The sequence below is a fragment of the Lissotriton vulgaris genome, chromosome 1_1, assembly GCF_964263255.1.
Source record: "Lissotriton vulgaris chromosome 1_1, aLisVul1.2, whole genome shotgun sequence".
Classification (NCBI taxonomy): Eukaryota; Metazoa; Chordata; class Amphibia; order Caudata; family Salamandridae; genus Lissotriton; species Lissotriton vulgaris.
The window spans coordinates 776,724,399-776,743,245 of NC_141685.1; the positions used below are offsets into that span (position 1 = coordinate 776,724,399).

The following is an 18,847-nucleotide window of genomic DNA, read 5'->3' on the forward strand; positions in this document are numbered from 1 at the left end:
TAAGGGGCCCAGGCCTTTTGGGTTGGTGGATGGGATGGGATGGAGTAAGGAATTGATATAACCTCCCTGCAATTCTTATCCTGGAATGTTAATGGCCTGCGTGTGAGGAGTAGAAGACCTAGAATCCTCCAATATTTGAGAGACTCCCCCACGCAGGTCATTGTCATACAGGTGAAGCATCTACTTAAGACAGAAGTCACCGATATACTGAAAAAGCAGAAATGGGTGGACAAGTTTTTATGCACAGACCAAAATGCAAACATAAGAGGGATCCTCTTTATTTTTAAAAAACAGGCGAAAGTCCAGATACAGGACTATAAAGAGGACCACAGTGGGAGATGGCTCTTAAGAATATCGGCAGATGGCCTGATTTATACACTAGTGGGCTACTATGGTCGAAATCAAGATGACCCATCTTACTTTAACACGATTCGGAATCACCCGATTACCTCCCAGGACCCGGTTATTTGGGTTGGTGACTAACATAGTGCTTAACCCTAACCTTGACAAGTCACCTAACTCTAGAGCATGCGCACTCTCTAAATCGAGGCAAACCTTAGTATCAATAATGACACAGTTGGGCCTAGCGGATCTATGGAGGGAAAGGGCAGGCAATAAACTGGGGGTCTCCTTCCAAAACCTTAAATACAAGCATAAGTCGAGAATCGACTATGCATTGGTTAGTTACTGCCTTAAAGATCCATTGGCTGAATTGGTATACCTTCTTTCCCACCTGTCTGATTATTCAGCTATACTATTTATCTTAAAAAATGGTCAGTAGACTAGACATGCCTCATGGTCTTTCGACCGGACGATCTTATTAGAAGATGACGAAATTAGTTTTCTGGTAGCAGAATCCAAATCTTTTTTGGATATTAATCTGAGATCTGCTGCCATAGCCACGGTGTGGGAGGCCTTGAAAGCCTATTTGAGAGGATCTATAACTAACAGAGCATCCCATAGACGAAAGATATACAGAGACAATTAAAAACCTTGAGCTGGAAATGCGTCTAATGGATCAAAAGCTCGGTTCCTCCATAGGCTCAATAGAAGAACAAGAAAAGCGGGCTGAGCAGAAAAAGCTGCCTGAAAACATATTACAAGAAAGGGTTGCTAAGAAATGGGAGGCAAGCAAGATTTCTCATTTCGAATTTGGGGAAACTGCAGGCAAGGTTTTGGCTTGGAAAATAAAATCTGACCAAGCACAAAATTATATCGGGGAAATAAAACTGGAAGGCGAAGCGGCATCCAGGACTTCTAATTCGGAAATCTGGAGTGCGTTCCAGGAATTCTTCCAGGCGATATATCTAAGGAGGATATCACGGATGACCCTGCGGCAAGGGATTCCTTGCTAGACAGGGTCGCCCTGCCAACTCTTTCAGCATCGTAGAGTAGCCACTTGGAGATGGAAATAACAGAGGCAGAAGTGGGTAAAGCCATTGGACAACTAAAGCAAGGGAAGGCGGCCGGCCCGACAGCTTACCAGGAGAGCTTTATCGTGTTTCAAGTGCAGCCATAGTTCCAACATGGACGGCCCTTTGTAACCGTATTCTTCTGAGGGGGAGGCACCCCCAGAGTCATCGAGCGAAGCAACGATCGTCCCGATTCCTAAACCAGGTAAGGACCCGACTGAGTACGGATCCTACCGGCCAATTTTGCTCCTGAACAATGACTATAAAATATTTGCCACCATCATGTCAACTAGATTGGGGAGCGCAATTGGCTCAATTATTCACCAAGACCAAAAAGGGTTTATAAAAGGGCGTCAGTTAGCTGATCTTACCCATGACCTGGTGGGAGCAATAGACATCACCTCCACCTTCTCTCTTCCTTTGGCTACCCTCACTTTAGATGCAACCTGGCCGCGGTAATGAAAAAGTTTAATTTTGGAGATGGCTTCTGTCGAGTTATTGATCTCTTGTGCAAGGCCCCACTGGCTAGATTGCTGGTCAATGGTGTCTTGACAGAGCCCTTTAAAATTACGAGGGGTACTAGGCAGGGCTGTCCGCTTTCTCCCCTCCTATTCAATTTGTACATCGAGCCGTTTGCGCAGGTTTTCAGAGAAGAGGATAACATCCCCTCTTTTGAATTTGAGGGGTGGGAGAAGTGGGTAGCCCTCTACGCAGACTATATCCTCATTTACACGTCTGATCCGGATCGAGCATTTTCTATGGTCATTAAGAGGGCGGAGGAGTTTGGGCGTATTTCGGGGAACGAAATCAACTCAAGCAAATGACCTGGAATATCGCTAATACACAGCTCGAAGTGACCCCCTCCATGCGTTATCTTGGAATTCGGATCACTCAAGAGGTTGGAAACATCGTGCAAACCAACCTAGACCGGGTCTTTAAAGAATGCGAAAGTTATTAAAATCCTGGGCTTGTCTTCCACTTACCATACTAGGGAGGACAAGTTTAGTAAAGATGTCTATTCTTCCTAAATTTACATTCATTTTTAACACCATCCCCTTGCCCTTTGATGCTAAACAGCTGGACAAATGTCAGCGAGAGATCAATTCCTTTATTTGGAATTACAAAGAGACTAGGTTGGCCTGGAAGAAGTTGAGAAGGAGGAGGGAAAAGGGTGGGCTAGCACTACCCGATTTACATTACTATGCATGGCCTTTTCAGTTATCCCATTCTAGAATGCTTTTGAAAACACCATCTAGCTCATCTACAGGGATAATGTTTAAGGCCATGTTAGTAGGGGCGGACCGATCAATTGACGGTTTCTTATTTAAATTTGGGGACCAGAATTATTTTCAAAAAGTGAAGTTAAAGATTCTACAATCTTTGGCAAGAGCCTGGGCGCAGATTAAATAGAGAATAGGGCTTTCTTACTTCTCAAACTTTGCACCCTTGTGGGACTCCCCAGGGTTACCACCTTGTTTGAAGGACAGTCTTGCAATCCCCGTGAAGGATGCTGGGATTGTAAGATGGGGTGAGTTATTGGCAGGGGGTCAATGGTAGTATGGGAAGAACCACGTGATAGGGTAGGCCCGGTTCTATCCAGATTTAAGCACATGCAGCTTGACAGTTGGGCTCTGGCTTTGGGTAGGAAAGGTGTCCAATTGGGGAAAATTAGCAACCTGGAACAACAGTTGGTAGAGAGGCAAGAGGGAGGCAAAGAGGTGGCTCTTTGGTTCTGGAGTTTTTTGGAGGAGGTGGATGGGGAGTTTATCCTTCCTGAAGAGTTGTGGGGAGGTGAACTAGGCCTTCAATGCGAGGAGTTAAGGATAAAATCTTTTACTCTTCTTTTTAAAACTGTTAAACCAGCATGGCTGAGGTGTAATCATCTGTTCACATTACATCGTGCCTACCTCTCCCCTCTAAGGTTATCAAAATTCCAGCCAGGAAAGAGCTGTAATAAATGCAATCTCCCCGAAGCATCCGATGTACATATGTTTAAGGACTGCCCTACCATTTGCTTGTTTTGGGAAGAAGTAATGTCGTCATTGGATTCTATTCTCAATATATCACTGTCCATTACTCTGCCACTAATAATTTTTGGACTAGATGAAAGCGTTACCAGCCGGGCAAGGACTTTCCTTTTTTACGCAATTCTCCTAGCAAGACGGCAAATTTGTAAATTTTGGGTTGATACCACGGCACCATCACATGCAGGCTGGCTAATGTCCCTATATGAAACATCTAAGGTGGACTTGGCAAGACCTTGCAGTAAACGAAATTTATCTTTCTGGGACCTGCTGGTTCAGTGGAGATAGGACCTGGGGAAAAAAAAAACTGAAATCCTATGATTATGCCTAACACACTCCATGGACCTTGGGTTGTTGGTCCCCTCGGATAGTGTAATTGGTCCAACAGGTTGAAAATTACCTTGATGGAGTAACTGCTATCCCACACCCCCCTCCCTCCTCTTGTCTTCTGGATTCTTCTTCCGCCATTATGTCAATCGTGTCTGGGAATGGGAGATGTTTAAAAATCTTTTGGTCTCTCAAAGTAGGACACGTAAGGTGGTTGGCGTTTCTTGAAAAGAGGGTAAGGCAAATGAGAACAAAAAAACCCCCCCAAAAAAAGAAAAGGAGACAAAAAGTCCCAAAAAAGTAGTCAAAAAATTACTGAGGTACGTGCTCAATCCGGATCCGCACTTTCGGGGCAGAAAAAGAAAGAACTGACGTCTGCGCGCATGGGTGGCGCCTAAGTAGTCTCAGTGACGTCATTGCGACGCTCACGACGCCATTAACTGCTGCGGAGCCGCACAACGCCACCTACCGACACACAGGGTTACTGCTAAGCAAAACTTTCCGGATCCTGTCTGACGCCTGGGGAATATTCTAAGGTAAGGAATCGCTCTCTAACGTGTCACTTTCAGATCTGATGTACCCATCACCATCAGGAGCCATAGATGGGGTAGTGAGAACAGTCTGCTGCAAGTAAGGCTGACATCAGTCAACATATCACAATAGTAACGTATCCCACATCTTGTGTGGATTAGGTCAGGCACTATAGCACTATAGAACAAGTTACTTACCTTCGGTAACGATATATCTGTAAGAAACATTAGTTAGTGTTAGATTCCTTACCTTAGAATATCCCCAGGCGTCAGTCTGGATCCGGAAACTTTAGCGTAGCAGTACCCCTGCGCGTCGGTAGGCGTCGTCTGCAGGCGTCCCCTGCGGCTCCGCGTCAGTCGTCGGCGTCATGCGCCGTGATGACGTCGCTGGAGTATATAGACGCCGCCTCCGCGCGCTGACGTCAGTTCTTTGTACACAGCTTTTCCGCGCCAGAAAACGCAGAGCCATGAGAGAACCAACACTGGTGCCATGTGAAACTAGGGCCCTGAAAGGGATGTCCTTAACCCTAGGTATCAGTTCGCAGAACGGGGAGGATGGGTGGGTTCGGTAAGGAATCTAACACTAACTAATGTTTCTTACAGATATATCGTTACCGAAGGTAAGTAACTTGTTCATCTGAAAGAAACACGTTAGTGTTAGATTCCTTACCTTAGAATAGATACCCCAGCAATACCAACCCCGGTGGTGGGTCTGCGAACCAATACATTCCTACACCAGAAAGTCCTGTAGGACAGAACGGCCAAAGAAGCCACCCCTCCGGACTTGACTGTCCAGGCAGTAGTGCCTCGCAAAGGTGTGCAGCGAGGCCCACGTAGCCACCTGGCAAATGTCCTGCAAAGGGACTCCCCGGCCCAGGGCAGTAGTAGCCGCCGTGGCCCGAGTGGAATGGGCCCTCAGCCCAACAGGAGACTCCTTCCGAGCCAAAGAGAAGCACGCTTTGATGCACAGAACGACCCACCGAGAGATGGTTCGTTTACACACCGCCCGTCCCTTCTTCGCACCCACGTAGCCAACAAACAGTTGGTCATCCACCCGGAACTGGCGTGTGCGATCCATATAAAATGAAAGCGCACGTTTTGGGTCCAGACGATGGAGCCGCTCTTCATCCTTCGAAGGATGCGGAGGCGGGAAGAAGGAGGGGAGGGTGATGGACTGCCTGATGTGAAAAGCAGAAACTACCTTGGGCAGGAAAGAAGGCCTAGTCCTTAGAACCACCTTGTCAGGATGAATGGACATGAAAGGGGGTTGGACAGAAAGAGCCTGGAGCTCACTCACTCTCCTGGCAGAGGTGATGGCAACCAGGAAAGCCGTCTTTAAAGTCAGGAGACGGAGAGGACAAGAATGGGGGCTCAAAAGGAGCACACATCAAAAAGGTCAGAACCAGGTTCAAGTCCCACTGAGGCATCACAAACGGAACAGGAGGATACATGTGTGTGATGCCCTTCAACAATCTCGTTACAATCGGGGACTTGAACAAAGAAGGCTGATCAGGAAGCCTTAGAAAGGCTGAAAGGGCCGAAAGGTAGCCCTTGATAGTGCCCAGAGCAGAGCCGTGCTGGGCAAGAGAGAAGAAAAAGAAGAACCTCGGAAAGAGGGGCAGAAAGAGGATCCACAGCCTTTGCTGTGCACCATGCCACAAATCTGTTCCACCAACAGGCGTATACCGACTTTGTGGAGGGACGCCTGGCTGAGAGAATCACATCACAGACTTCAGGAGGCAAGTCAAATGGCCTCAACTGCCGCCGCTCAATCTCCAAGCATGGAGGTGGAGACTGGACAGGTTCGGGTGGAGGACCGTCCCCTGCTGCTGCGACAGAAGGTCCTCCTGAAGGGGCAGGCAGATCGGGGGACCGACTGACATGCTGAGTAGCTCGTGATACCAGTACCTTCGAGCCCAGTCCGGAGCCACAAGGATAACTTGGGCCTGGTCGCGCCTGATCTTCAGCACTCTGGGCAGAAGTGGTATAGGCGGAAAGGCGTATAACAGACCGCAACTCCACTCGCGCCGAAAGGCGTCGCCGTGCGAGTGCCGTCTTGGAAACTCCAACGCGCAGAACTGATGACATTGCGCGTTCTCTTCTGTGGCGAATAGATCTAACCAAGGCTCTCCCCATTGCAGAAAGAGGCCTTGCGCCACGTCCGAGTTCAGACGCCATTCGTGATCCATCGAGCACCGACGGCTGAGTTCGTCCGCCCTGGCGTTCAGAGAGCCTGCCAGGTGTTGAACCGTCAAGGTCACGCCCTGACGTTCCAGCCACTGCCAGAGGCGCAGAGCCTCCTGGCAAAGGGTCCACGACCCCACTCCGCCCTGTTTGTTGCAGTACCACATGGCGGTGGTGTTGTCGGTGAACACCTGCACTACACTCCCGTTGACAAAGGGGAGGAATGCCTTCAGTGCTAGACGAATCGCCCGCAGCTCCAACAGGTTGATATGGAGCCGGGACTCCGCCGGAGACCAGATGCCTCTGATCTCTGCCTCTCCCAAGTGGCCACCCCAGCCCTGGAGGGACGCGTCCGTCACGACAATGTGCTCCGGTTGGGGAAGGGAGAGGGATCTGCCGCTGACCCAATCGCGGTCCGTAAGCCACCACTGCAGTTGTCTCGCAGTGCCCTCCGAGATCAAGACGTGGTCGGACAAGTTGCCCTGATGCTGGGCCCACTGAAACTTCAGGTCCCACTGCAGAGCCCGCATCCGCCACCGGGCGTGATGCACCAGAAGGATGCAGGAAGCCATCAGTCCCAGCAGCCGCAGCGTCAACCTGACCGAAACCCGGGATAGCGGCTGAAAGATGGGAATCAAAGCCTGTATATCCCGGACCCGCCGTTCCGGGGGATAAACCCGAAACTGCGCCGAGTCCAGAACCGCTCCGATGAAAAGGAGCTTTTCAGAGGGACACAGGTGTGATTTCGGCACATTGATGGAGAACCCCAGGTCGTGCAAGAGGTCTGCCGTCATCTGAAGGTGGTGGACGACCGTCTGGGGCGAGCCCGCCTTCAACAACCAGTCGTCTAGGTAGGGGAAGACTGAAACCCCCAACCTGCGCAGATGGGCTGCGACCACCGCCATCATCTTTGTGAACACCCGTGGGGCGCTGGTAAGGCCGAAGGGGAGCATGATAAACTGAAAGTGCTCCTGGCCTACCGTGAACCGCAGGTAACGCCGGTGGGCCGGCAGGACGGGGATGTGAAAATACGCATCCTGCAAGTCCAACGCTACCATCCAGTCTTGCGGGTCTAGAGCAGCCAAGACCTGAGCCAATGTCAACATCTTGAACTTCTCCTTCCGGAGGAAGCCGTTGACGCTCCGTAGATCCAAGATAGGACGTAGGCCCCCCCCTTGTCCTTCTTGGGTACCAGAAAGTAGTGGGAATAGCAACCATGCCCTACTTCTGGCCCAGGAACGCGCTCGATGGCCCCCTTGGCCAAGAGGGCCGTAACTTCCTCCTGCAGAAGTGTCAAGTGGTCCCCCGACACACGGTGGTTCTGCGGTGGCATGGCTGGAGGAGAGGTCTCGAAGGGGAGGGAGTAGCCCCTTCGGACGAGTTGCAGCACCCACCTGTCCGATGTAATTGTGCGCCAGTGAGCGTGGTGATGGCGAACCCTGCCACCCACTGGCGTCACGTGGGGCCGAAAGCACGGACTAGGAGGATTTGGAGGCAGATGCTGCGGGGGGGAGGTGTGGCCTGACCCCGCCGTTGACCCCGACCGCCTCCACGGCGGTTTCCACGGCCGCCACCGCGTTGAAAGGATTGTTGCGGCGCGTGGCTGGCAGCACGTGTGGGGACGCCCCTTCCTTGGCCACGAAAGGAGCGAAACGAACCCGTTTGCTGGCGCTGGGTCGAGAGACCCAAGGACTTGGCCGTGACCCTGGAGTCCTTGAAGCGTTCCAGCGCGTGGTCCGCCTTGTCACCAAACAGGCGACAGCCATCGAACGGCATGTCCATCTAGGCATTCTGGACATCTGCCGAAAAGTTGGTGGATCTCAGCCAGGCGTGGCGACGAATCGCCACCGTCGTGGACATCGCTCTGCCTAGCGAGTCGGTCGTATCAAGACCACACCGTATAGAATACTTAGCTGCGTCTCGGCCCTCAGCCACAGCCTTGCCGAGTTTTGCCCTCACCTCCATGGGGCATTCTGGCAGCAGTTCCGCGACCGTATCCCACACAGAGTGGGTGTAGCGGCCCAAGAGGCAAGCGGTGTTGCAAGACCGCAGTCCCAAACTCAGGGACGAGAAGACCTTCTTGCCATACTGGTCATACCTCTTGGATTCCCGATCCGGCGGGGCCGACGGGAATGCGGTCTGGGAGGTAGAGGCCTGGATCACCAGACTCTCGGGGGTGGGATGGGTGGACAGGAATTTGGGGTCGTCCTGACAAGGACGGTGGCGTCTGGCCACTTTCCGATCAACAGGCGAACCTGAAGCGGGCCTGTACCACGTGCCCAACAGAACGTCTGACAAGGCTTCGTTAAACGGCAGCAGTGGCTCCTGTGGGCATGACTGCGGTTTGAAGACCTCAGTGAGGATGTTAGGCCTCACGGCCGCGACGGGGAGCTCAAGGTGTAAGGCCTTGGCAGCCCTCATCAGCAACACTGAATATGCAGCTCCCTCCTCCGACGCCACGGAAGGAGGAGAGACAAAACCAGGGTTAGGAGAGTCGTCCAGACCACTGGCATCCCCCAAATCACCTGTCCAGTCCGGGTCATACTGGCACTCTCGTGACAGAGGGTCCTCAGACCCCTCCCAACCTTCCCCGTACTCTTCATCATCTCCATACTCGGAGTCAAAGATGTAGACCGGCTCCTCGGGGTTCAAAGGCCCCATCGGCGTCGAGCGACGTCGGTCCGACTCCGCATCCGGATTCGGGGAGGGTATGGGGAAGGCGCCGCCCGGAGCCGGCGCCGGAGCCCCGTCGCCGGCCAAAGCCGGCACAGGAGAACCGGCGCCACGCGGGGACGGCGTCAGGGGTAACCCCGATGGAATCGGCGCCGGCCCGGCCGGATGGCCAGCCGGCGTCGACCCCGAAGGCCCCTGCGGCGCCGGGGTCGGAGCCGTCGGCGGCACCGGGGCCGGAGCACCCGATGGCGTCGAGTCCGGGACACCCGACCCGCTAGGGCCCCCAGACGGTAGCACTGGGCCCGAAGGCGCCGTAGGCCCCGTCGGAGAACTGAGCGCCCTTATGGCCATGAGGAACGCCTCAATCTCCTCAGGCGTCGCACCGTGCCCAGGGACCGGAGGGTATGGGGCAGGCCGCGCCGGCGACTCTCGCGGGGTTGGGGTCACCCGAACCCCCGGCCGCGTCGCGCGAGCGTCGGGGGTACGATGACGACGCCCCGACTTCTTGTGTTTCTTACCTGAAGAGCCCGACGAATGGTGACGACTTCCGGAGCGCTCGGCGCGGCTCTGCGACCGCTCCCTCGAACGCTCCCTGGACCTCCGGCCGGACCGGGACCGCTCCCGACGCGGGGCCGACACCCGGAGCTCAAGCAGCTTGCGGGACCGCTCCCGTCTAGCCTTGTTAGTGAGAGCCCGGCAGTCGACGCAGGCGTCCACGTCGTGGTCGGGGCCCAGGCACCGGAGACAGAGTCGGTGATGGTCCGTGACCGACATCGTGCGGTCACAACCGTCACAATTCTTGAAACCGGGCATCCTACCAGGCACCAAAAAGAGATTAGAAGTTTTAACAAAGTTGGTCAAAAGACCGGAGTACTGCTCTTCGGATCTGCGCTTACTGGCGCGGAAAAAAGAAGAACTGACGTCAGCGTGCGGAGGCGGCGTCTATATACTCCAGCGACGTCATCACGGCGCACGACGCCGACGACGGACGCGGAGCCGCAGGGGACGCCTGCAGACGACGCCTACCGACGCGCAGGGGTACTGCTACGCAAAAGTTTCCGGATCCAGACTGACGCCTGGGGATATTCTAAGGTAAGGAATCTAACACTAACGTGTTTCTTTCAGATACACTATGTTGGAATACAGATCCGCATGTCAAGGAGACACAATGGGCCTTGAAGGTGGAGGTTCACCAGTTGCAATTGGTAATCTAGGGCAACCTGCTGAGGGGATGGTTATTGGTATACAAGATGCTAACAGGCAAGTAAGAGCATGTATCCCTGGCAATGCTGCTTGCTCTGGGAATACTTCATAAAAATCTGCAAGCATTAATTGAGAGTTTCACAAATGGTCAGGGTCCCTTCATCATAGATTTGTCCTAATGATGGCAACGGTCTAAAGGGTCATAATCTTACATCTCCGGTAACGATTCCCCTTCCCATGATTTTTGCATGCTTGGCTGGGACCTTCCATGTACTAGCCGTCATGGTATTCTTTTTGCTATTTGAAGTTGAGTTGTAAGGGACTGTTTGTAGTCACAAAGGGACAGTAATCACCCACGAGTGCTCTGGTGGAATTGGTACTGGAAATTAAAATTACCTTTGGTCTCATCAACGAGTCATTGATGGTGGTTTTGTCTTTGATGCAGTCACTGATAGAGGGACTGGGATTGATGGTCTTGTCAATTATCTCAGTCAACGCAGTTGACGAAGTGGTGGGCTTTTACAACACTGTTGACCAGTCAGCTTCAAGTTGTCTAGTCGACTATTTTAGTCAACAGCGTTGACGATGTGCTAACCAACAGTCGTTTAGATTTTGAATTGCTTTAATATGTACCTTTCAAGTTGGAGTGGAAGGTTCAGATTGTTCCTTCAAGAACCTTTATGAGGTCTCCTTTTTCTTTGGACGTTCTATGGCGATTGAGGCAGACCTTTGAGGCCCAGGTGATTACACCTCAGCGCTTGTGCCTCTTCCTCCTTATTTTGCTAGAATGGTTTCCAAGAGAAGAAGATCTTAAGAGTACAGTCCTCCGAATGGACTTGGATTTTTTGGGAAATTTCATACCTTTCTGCTCTTCTCCTGAAGATGGCAGGTCCTTCATCTTTCGCAGCCATAAAAGCAGACTACCTACCTTGTCCTTTAGTGCTTTAGCAGAAAAAAAGTGTGATGAATCCGGCAAATCTTAGGCCTATGTCTGGGATGCAACAATAAATTATCTTTGTGTGGGTCCTCTGAATGTAGCCTTAGTATCTCACAGAAGCCACATTCTGAAAAGACCTTTTTTAGGATCATCTGTCATGAATCCTGTTGTTTCACCAAGAGGGAGACCGGTTATTACAGATTAAAAAGCATTTGGTTTCAAAATGATAAAAAATGGGTCTCTGAGAAAGAAAGAAAAACATCAGCACTCAACAAACTCCATTCATATGACACGCAGTAGGAAAAATGAGGTGTTGAGGTGTGGGTCCCAAGGGGAGTGGTGTTGGTTCTGCTCTGTCCAGACTAGTGGAAATTTTTAATTTTTAATGGTGTCAATAGGCTAATAAAGTACTCACTTTAAGCTATGAAAGCTCAGCTTAGCTTTCCACTGCCTACTTAAAATGAGACAGTGAGACTGACGGCGGGGATGTTTCAAGTATGTGAACCTATGAAAGATTTAATACCAGAAAACCAATAGTACCCAGTAGGCCACGAAGCCAAGCCAATGTCAACCTGTATGACCTGGAGATGCACTTGAGTGAAAGACCATCTCACGAATACTCATGATTTTCAAATGGGGAGGACACTATGAACACCATCTCTGCATTGGAAGGAGGTGAGGCTTCTGGGCATGGAGGGTAAAACCAAAAGCCATGGAGAAGAGCTCTGGTGCACCAAAGGTGTTCCGTAACCACCAGCAGGGAGCATAGAAAATCGCGCACTCCCCACTGTCCCAGTGATAGCACCACATCGGCAAACACTTTCCTAAAAATAGTCAAAGTTGCTGAGGTGTATGACTGGTCTCTGCTGGGACACTCTAGCTATAAAATATCCTCAGAATTTTCTATATTGCTTATGCAACTGCCTCACTAGTGACCAGCGAGCAAGCAAGGGTCCCTACTATGTTTTTCTTTTAAGTCATCAAACAGCAGTCCACCACCAAAGTGCAAGTCAGGGTGGCCTGGACATCTCTGTAAAAGTCAGCAGAGCACATGAAGGTATGGCTGGCAGTGGTATCCACAGAAAACAAACACACGAGGGTCGGCTTTAAAGTATCTCAGCCTTCAGTGGCCACATCGGAAGAGCCAGTTTAGCCAAGACACCAACATAGCAGGGACTGTTGGTTATCTAAGAACTCCCATTACCAACTATGGTTGATTCCACCCTGGCAGTATCATCTGACCAGGGTGTGGATAGGCGCAAATGAGGAAGCAGGTCACTATAAATGAGTGAGGCGTCTACTTCAAAATGTTTGGATTCCCAATCAGAAGAAAACAATTAAGCAGAGAGTGCAACTGACATCCTATTTCATAGAGGGATCTGGATATAGTTCCAAGAAACACCAGTTTAATCAGTTGCCTATGCGATTTAAATGTTCAGTAGTGGGAGAGTGCAACTGATTTCACTTTCTCTCACTCTCTTTTAGTGATTACAAGCCTCAGAATCATTACATTCTCTGTGGCCATAATCTTTCAGGCTTAGATATGGCCTCGAAATCCTGTTACTAAGCCCAGCTAAACCGTAAGGGGAAACGTATGGGCCCTAGGAAGGGGCTGTTCCCCAGGAGAAACCCTGATACTTCCTTTTGCCACCTGGATCACTTAAGAAGACTGAGGCCAGTGCCATGATCAGCTATGGGGTGGCAGCGAGGAGACCCTGGATGGGCAGTGTGTAGCACACTTATTTCTTTCTAGGCAACGAATCAGGCAGCTGCAGAGCATCACCTTCGGATTGACTAAGCCTGAAAGAGCAGGCCCATTCTTCAGGAGTGTTTCAGAAGTTAATGGAACTATCCTACATACATCAGAAATGACCAGAGGTCTGCACAGGGTCAGTCTGAGCCAGGAATACCAGCAGGATGTTACAGCTTTGGAACTGGCTCCTAGGAAAAGCCATGCATCGGGTTTGGCATCTGGACCCCTAACAGACCCAAGAATAGGATTGTTTTCTAGAGGATATGATTTCTCTTTCCCATTATGCTTTGTAGTTTTTGTGTGACGCCCTCTTGGAAGAGCATTCCCAATCAGGAGAACAGGTACACTTTGGTCAAAAGTAATTTGGGCTCCAATTCCGATGGCCTTCTGTAGCACCATTGGACAGAGCCAAGACACTAAATGAAGAGGTCTTAAGAATCTGATAGCTTCATCTGCTTGGACCATTTAGTACAAGGAGACATTTAAGCTAGTCTCTGTCAAACCTGAGGAATGTCCACCAGTGAAGAACAGCGAGAACCCCATACCATGTAGAGGAGGTGCAGAAAAATAGGAACTTGTTGGTGCCTATTATATGCCTGTGTGACGCGCCACCTGGCAGGGCTAGCTGCAGTTGAGGCTGCATGGAACCCCTAGTGGTTCTGGCGAGCTGCTACATGGTTAAAAGGTTTCATGGACCAGTCTGACAGCGGGGAGGATATTTGAAAGGTGAAGTATCTGAAGGAAAAAGTATCCTTTAGAAGCAATAATTTGTGAAATGTGCAAATCACTGTTCACCATCGTTGCTATGCCGAGAACTTGTAGATGTAAAAGACAGGTTTTTATATGTAGCTAAAACATTCGGTCTCCCTATTGATATGGGAAGATTAACTTCACCCCTGAAGAAAAAGGCAGCCATCAAGTAGGATGAGGTAACTAGAGACAAAAATACTGCCCTTACCTTGCAGGCATGAACTTTCAAATCCCAGATTCAAAGTTCAGTGGCATGCAAAAAGACCCTGTGTGTGCATGAAGACCTGGGGTTCTCACAGAAGCACCTTAGAAGAAGTTTGCGCAAGCCCCACACTAACCCATTCTAAGGCAGAGTGGAGATCTCAAATCGACAGACGTCCAGCCATTATCAAACCGAAATCCCGCCATATGTGATGCAGGTCCTTCTTGTTTCTAGTGCCCACAGGCCAGCGTCTAAATCATCCTCCTCCTTCTTGGTTTTGCAAAGGGGTGGCTTGCAAGCATATTAACCAGGTCGTTCCTCTGTAATCTGAAGTCATTTGTAGTTACGGGCCCAGTATGCAAGCGCTGCTGCTTCACAATTTAATTCTCATCTCCACGCAAAGGGGGTTGATTTTCAGAGACACTAGCCTAATGGTTACAAACACACGCATCAGATGACTGATGGATGGGGTCAAACAGGATGAGTTTTGCAACCACAGGACTTGTTCAAGATGTTTGACTAACATTTCAGAAAGAGTGCTTTTGACGGCAGTGCTGCAGGAGTAGTTGCAGCCAATCCAGAGGGAAAGTGCCTAGAGGAAGGCACTCAAGGAATAAGAAGCAGTGATGTTACTAATCATAAATGTAGATGGTGCAGAAAGTGGCAGAGGTATATTTGCTGTCCTATCAGCATCAAGCACTTACTTGGATGACCTTCAGATGTATATGGCAATTCATTAGTGAAAACCCTTTTCTAGTGCATCTCACCTTTGTCTGAGCAACATTTTTGCATCTTTTTGGAAGTCCAGAAAGAGAAGATGGATCACTTGAAGATGGGACATCCGTAGAAACCTTCTGTGGCCATCTCAAGAGCCTCATTTTGCAATTTAAAGCTTTAACAGAATAGTTCCTGAAGATTTTACAATGAGATCTTACAATCTCTTTCCTTGTTCTTAGGGTAAAGATAATATAAACCATTCTTGTGGGTGTCCTCCACTTAAATTTTCCTTACACCGTGAATTAAAGGCTCTAAAGAGCCCTCCTGTTACTCTGTCATTTATTCAATTAATGTACCTTCTGCTGGACCAAAGTCTAAGGCCATGAAACACCAAGACTGCACCAGAAGAGAGGAGATTTACAGTGATTAGGAAAAACCCAAACCTGAAGAGAAAGTCAAGCAAAGCTCTATAAAACTACCTTCCACACAACATGCATTAGTATTCTGCACCCAACTACCACCATACCTCAGACTGCTTCATTCTGATAGGTTCAAGATTGGGTCTTCTTCAAAGTACAAAAAGTTACACTCATGGGTCACTTTTTCAGGCCTTCTTTGCAGAAGACTGTGGTTTCAGAATGGAGAATGATTGGTAGCTCTGTGACACTGAATGATTCAAGCGTGTGAATCTATGAAAAATGAAATGCTAGAGAATAAGCACTGAAGAAATGTAACACTTCCTTTAGAGAACTACTAATCATGAAGCATGTCCACCAATCATAGATGAACTAAATACCTTTTCCTAGGCAAATGCAAATCACTGCACAAATGTCTTGCCAACTCATTTGCTCTTTCCAGACCATTGTTGTAGAGAAAAGTCCTAAACTCTCCTCCATATCAGAACCAGCCACTCCCATTAGGCCTTCCTTTAATTCAATTTTAGACTCCCTTACCAAATTGCATCTACTGTACCTTTTTGTTCTTGCTTAACTGGTGAGAAGAACTAGGTAGCAAGTCCTTGAAAGTCTTCAATGAAATATTGAAGCCTCATCAACAAAACATTACATGAGGCAGAGGGTGACTCACTGTAGAGTTCCATAGGAAACTCTGGTAAGAGACCTGGAGTATCCCCAGCCAAACAGGACTTTACCTTTATCATTCTCTCCCGTTCTTCCATAGACGCTTTGAACTCCAGCAGCTGAGATTCTGCCTTCTGTGTTTTTTCTTCTAGTTTCTGACACACAGAATTGTTTTTGGCAACTTGATCCTTCACAGCCTGCAGGACCTCAACATCTGCAGCGTGAAGCATGAGCTCCCGCTCATACTTATTCTGAGCTTCAGAAGCAATCTTGGCCTTTGAGAAAGGAAGAAAGGACAAACCAGTAAATGCCCATTGAGTGATTATCTAGGAATTGAAGATTTCCCAATACCTTTCTAAAAGTTCAGTCGGCTACTTTAACATTTATTTCTTAAATAGGTTTACACATTCAACAATTAACAAGTGTACAGTATTTCGTCAACAGAAGGGAAATAGTATATTTATATCACACTGTACAAACAAATCAAAATGGGGTTTCAGCTGCTAGATACTGAACAGTTAAGATATACCCAACATTGACACGGAGTATCCCAGCCAGCTGCAATGGAAACTATAAGACCCCTAGGTTTGCATGGACTCCAAGTAAAGGGTGAGCAAAACCCTTTAGAGCCAGTTTTGTAACATGTTAAGAGCCCATGGGTCAACAAGGAGTATAGAGGAAAGAGAAAAAACCTTCTTCCAAGTTCCTTTTGAGTTGGTGGCATGGCTGCGACATCTCCAGTAGGACAGACAACTCAAACGTATGGAGTAGATAGAGGACTACAACATCAAATACGAAATCTATGATATACTGAGAAACTTTTCTGCAGACAGGGGCAAGATGTTTAGTATCATGCTACCCATAAATTCAGAGGTGGTTATAGCGGGCCTGTGGATGGTTCTTCCCACTGTATTCTAATGGGACAAATATGTCATACCTATGACCAACTTAAAAATAACCAGGCACAGAAAAAGGTCTACAGCAATGAATGGCAATGAGCCAGATTTAACAAGATTAGAACACAGTATTAGCATTTGTATCACCTTAATTTCAATAGCTTAACAGCACCAGACAGTACAGATCTGTTCGGATCATCCTGATCAAGTCACACCAAATTTTGACCTAGAAAAACCTGCCAACTAATGAATTATACAGGGCTTGTTTGTTCAGATACAATGGCTTGATATGCATGCAGTAATGCCAGATCTCAGTTTGAGGGCTAGCTGTATTTCTTTTAGGAGCATGTTCAAGGAGTGACAATATTACAAAGTTTGAGTTTTGGATCTTTTTATTTGTACAGTTTCACGAAAGAATCACTATTTAGTGAAGTAGCATTCAACTACAGACATTTTATACTTCAGATAGGCTAACCAAAATATTGTACTTTAAATTAAGCATCCGATCCATCTAGGCCATTCCAAGGATCACCAGTGGTGTTTGATGATTAGAGTGTCAGGCCAGTTCTAGGGGACTAAGAATGTTGGAGCAACTAAGCAATCCTTAGTATTGCATGTTGTCCCAGGAACGTCAGGAACCTGACCGTAATAGGAGCTTAACAATAGCGAATAACCTCTTTCCAAGTTTTGACTTTGAGGTAGAGTGGCAGATAGTCTGAGGTGGAGGGGTAGGGTGTTCCAGGACTTGGCAGCGAGGAAGGGGGGGGAAGGACTTTTCATGGTCTGGCAGGACCGTGGGAGGGTGGCCAGGGCGGCTGGGCACGGCGGAGGTGTATTGTTTGCTTGCGTGGAAGGAGATTCGGCTGTTCCGGTGTTATGGATGGCCTTGTAAGCGTGGGTGAGGAGTTTGAAGGTTATTCTTCTGTCTGCCGGGAGCCAGTGGAGTCGGGGAGGTGTTGAGTGATGTGGCTGTGCCAGGCAAGGTTGAGGACCAGCCTAGGCTGCGGCATTCTGGAGCATGCTGAGGTTTTTCTGGGTAACGCCAGCATAGTGTGTTGCAGTAGTGGAGTCTGCTGCTAATGAGCATGTGAGTGGCTGTCTTTCTGAATTCAGCAGGGATACATCTGGGGGTCTTTCGTAGCAGGTCGAGGGTATTGATACAGGCAGAGGACACGGAGTTGATATGATCAACAGTGAGCAATGAGTCTAGTATGATGCTGAGGTTTCATGTGTGGTCAGAGGAGTGGGGGGGGGGGGGGGGGGGGGAATAGCTGGTAGCACAGAGGGCCACCAGGTATCGTTCCATGTGGAGTTCTGTCTTGTCTGAGTTGAGCTTAAGGAAGCTGTTCTTCATCCAGGTGGCGACAGCTGTCATCCATCCTTGGAAGTTGTGCCTGGAAATGTTGGGTTTGTTTGTGAGGGAGAGGATCAGCTGTGTGTCATCAGCATAGGAGACTATGTTGAGTCGGTAGTTTCGGAGGATGGTTGCAAGGAGGGCCATGTAGACGTTGAAGAGGGGGAGGCTGAGAGGAGCCCCGGGCCACTCCGCAGTTAGTCTGTCGGATCCAGTCGAGGGCTTTGCAATGCATGCCGGCGTCATGGAGTCTAGTGGTTTAGGGTGCGGTGGGAGACAGCGTTAAATGCTGCCGAGAGGTCCAGGATGGTGAGGGTTGCCGTTTGACCCTGGTCGAGGATGGAGCAGATGCATCTCTGGCATAGAGGCAGGCGATCTCGGTGCTGCGATTGCTATGGAAACCGGATTTGGAGATGTCCAGGATGTGGTTTGTTTCAATGAAGTTGACTAGCTTTCTCGATGGCTTTGGCGGGGAAGGGGGCATGGAGATGGTCCTGAGGTTTTTACCATCTGTCAGGTCCGCGAAGTGTTTGAGGAGTGGGTTGATTTCAGTGTGCTTTCAGTCGTCAGGGAAGGAGTCATCTTGAGGGAGCAGTTGATGATTCGGCACAGCTCTGGTGCGATGGCGGCTCTGTGGAAGATGCAGTGAATGCTTTTAATGGTCTTTAGGGTGTCATGCATGGTGAGTGGGATCCAACTGAGCAGCTATCTGTTGCAGTGCAAAGCCAACATTGCACCACGTTGCTGCATGTGGGAGTGTTACTGGAGAAACGACCCCAGATCCAGTCCTGCACCTAGTGAGTTTT

At 49.3% G+C, this 18,847-nt stretch overlaps 1 protein-coding gene across 2 annotated transcripts in view; it reads right to left on the reverse strand.

Moving 5' to 3' along the window:
• The window catches only part of TPR (translocated promoter region, nuclear basket protein), a 684,526-nt gene that overhangs the window by 452,010 nt on the left and 213,669 nt on the right, over positions 1-18,847 (reverse strand). For both annotated transcript variants that reach the window (XM_086956072.1, XM_086956065.1), the window contains exon 25: positions 15,863-16,066. In XM_086956072.1, coding sequence (XP_086812198.1) covers positions 15,863-16,066 — 204 coding nt within the window. The remainder of the gene's footprint in view (positions 1-15,862; positions 16,067-18,847) is intronic.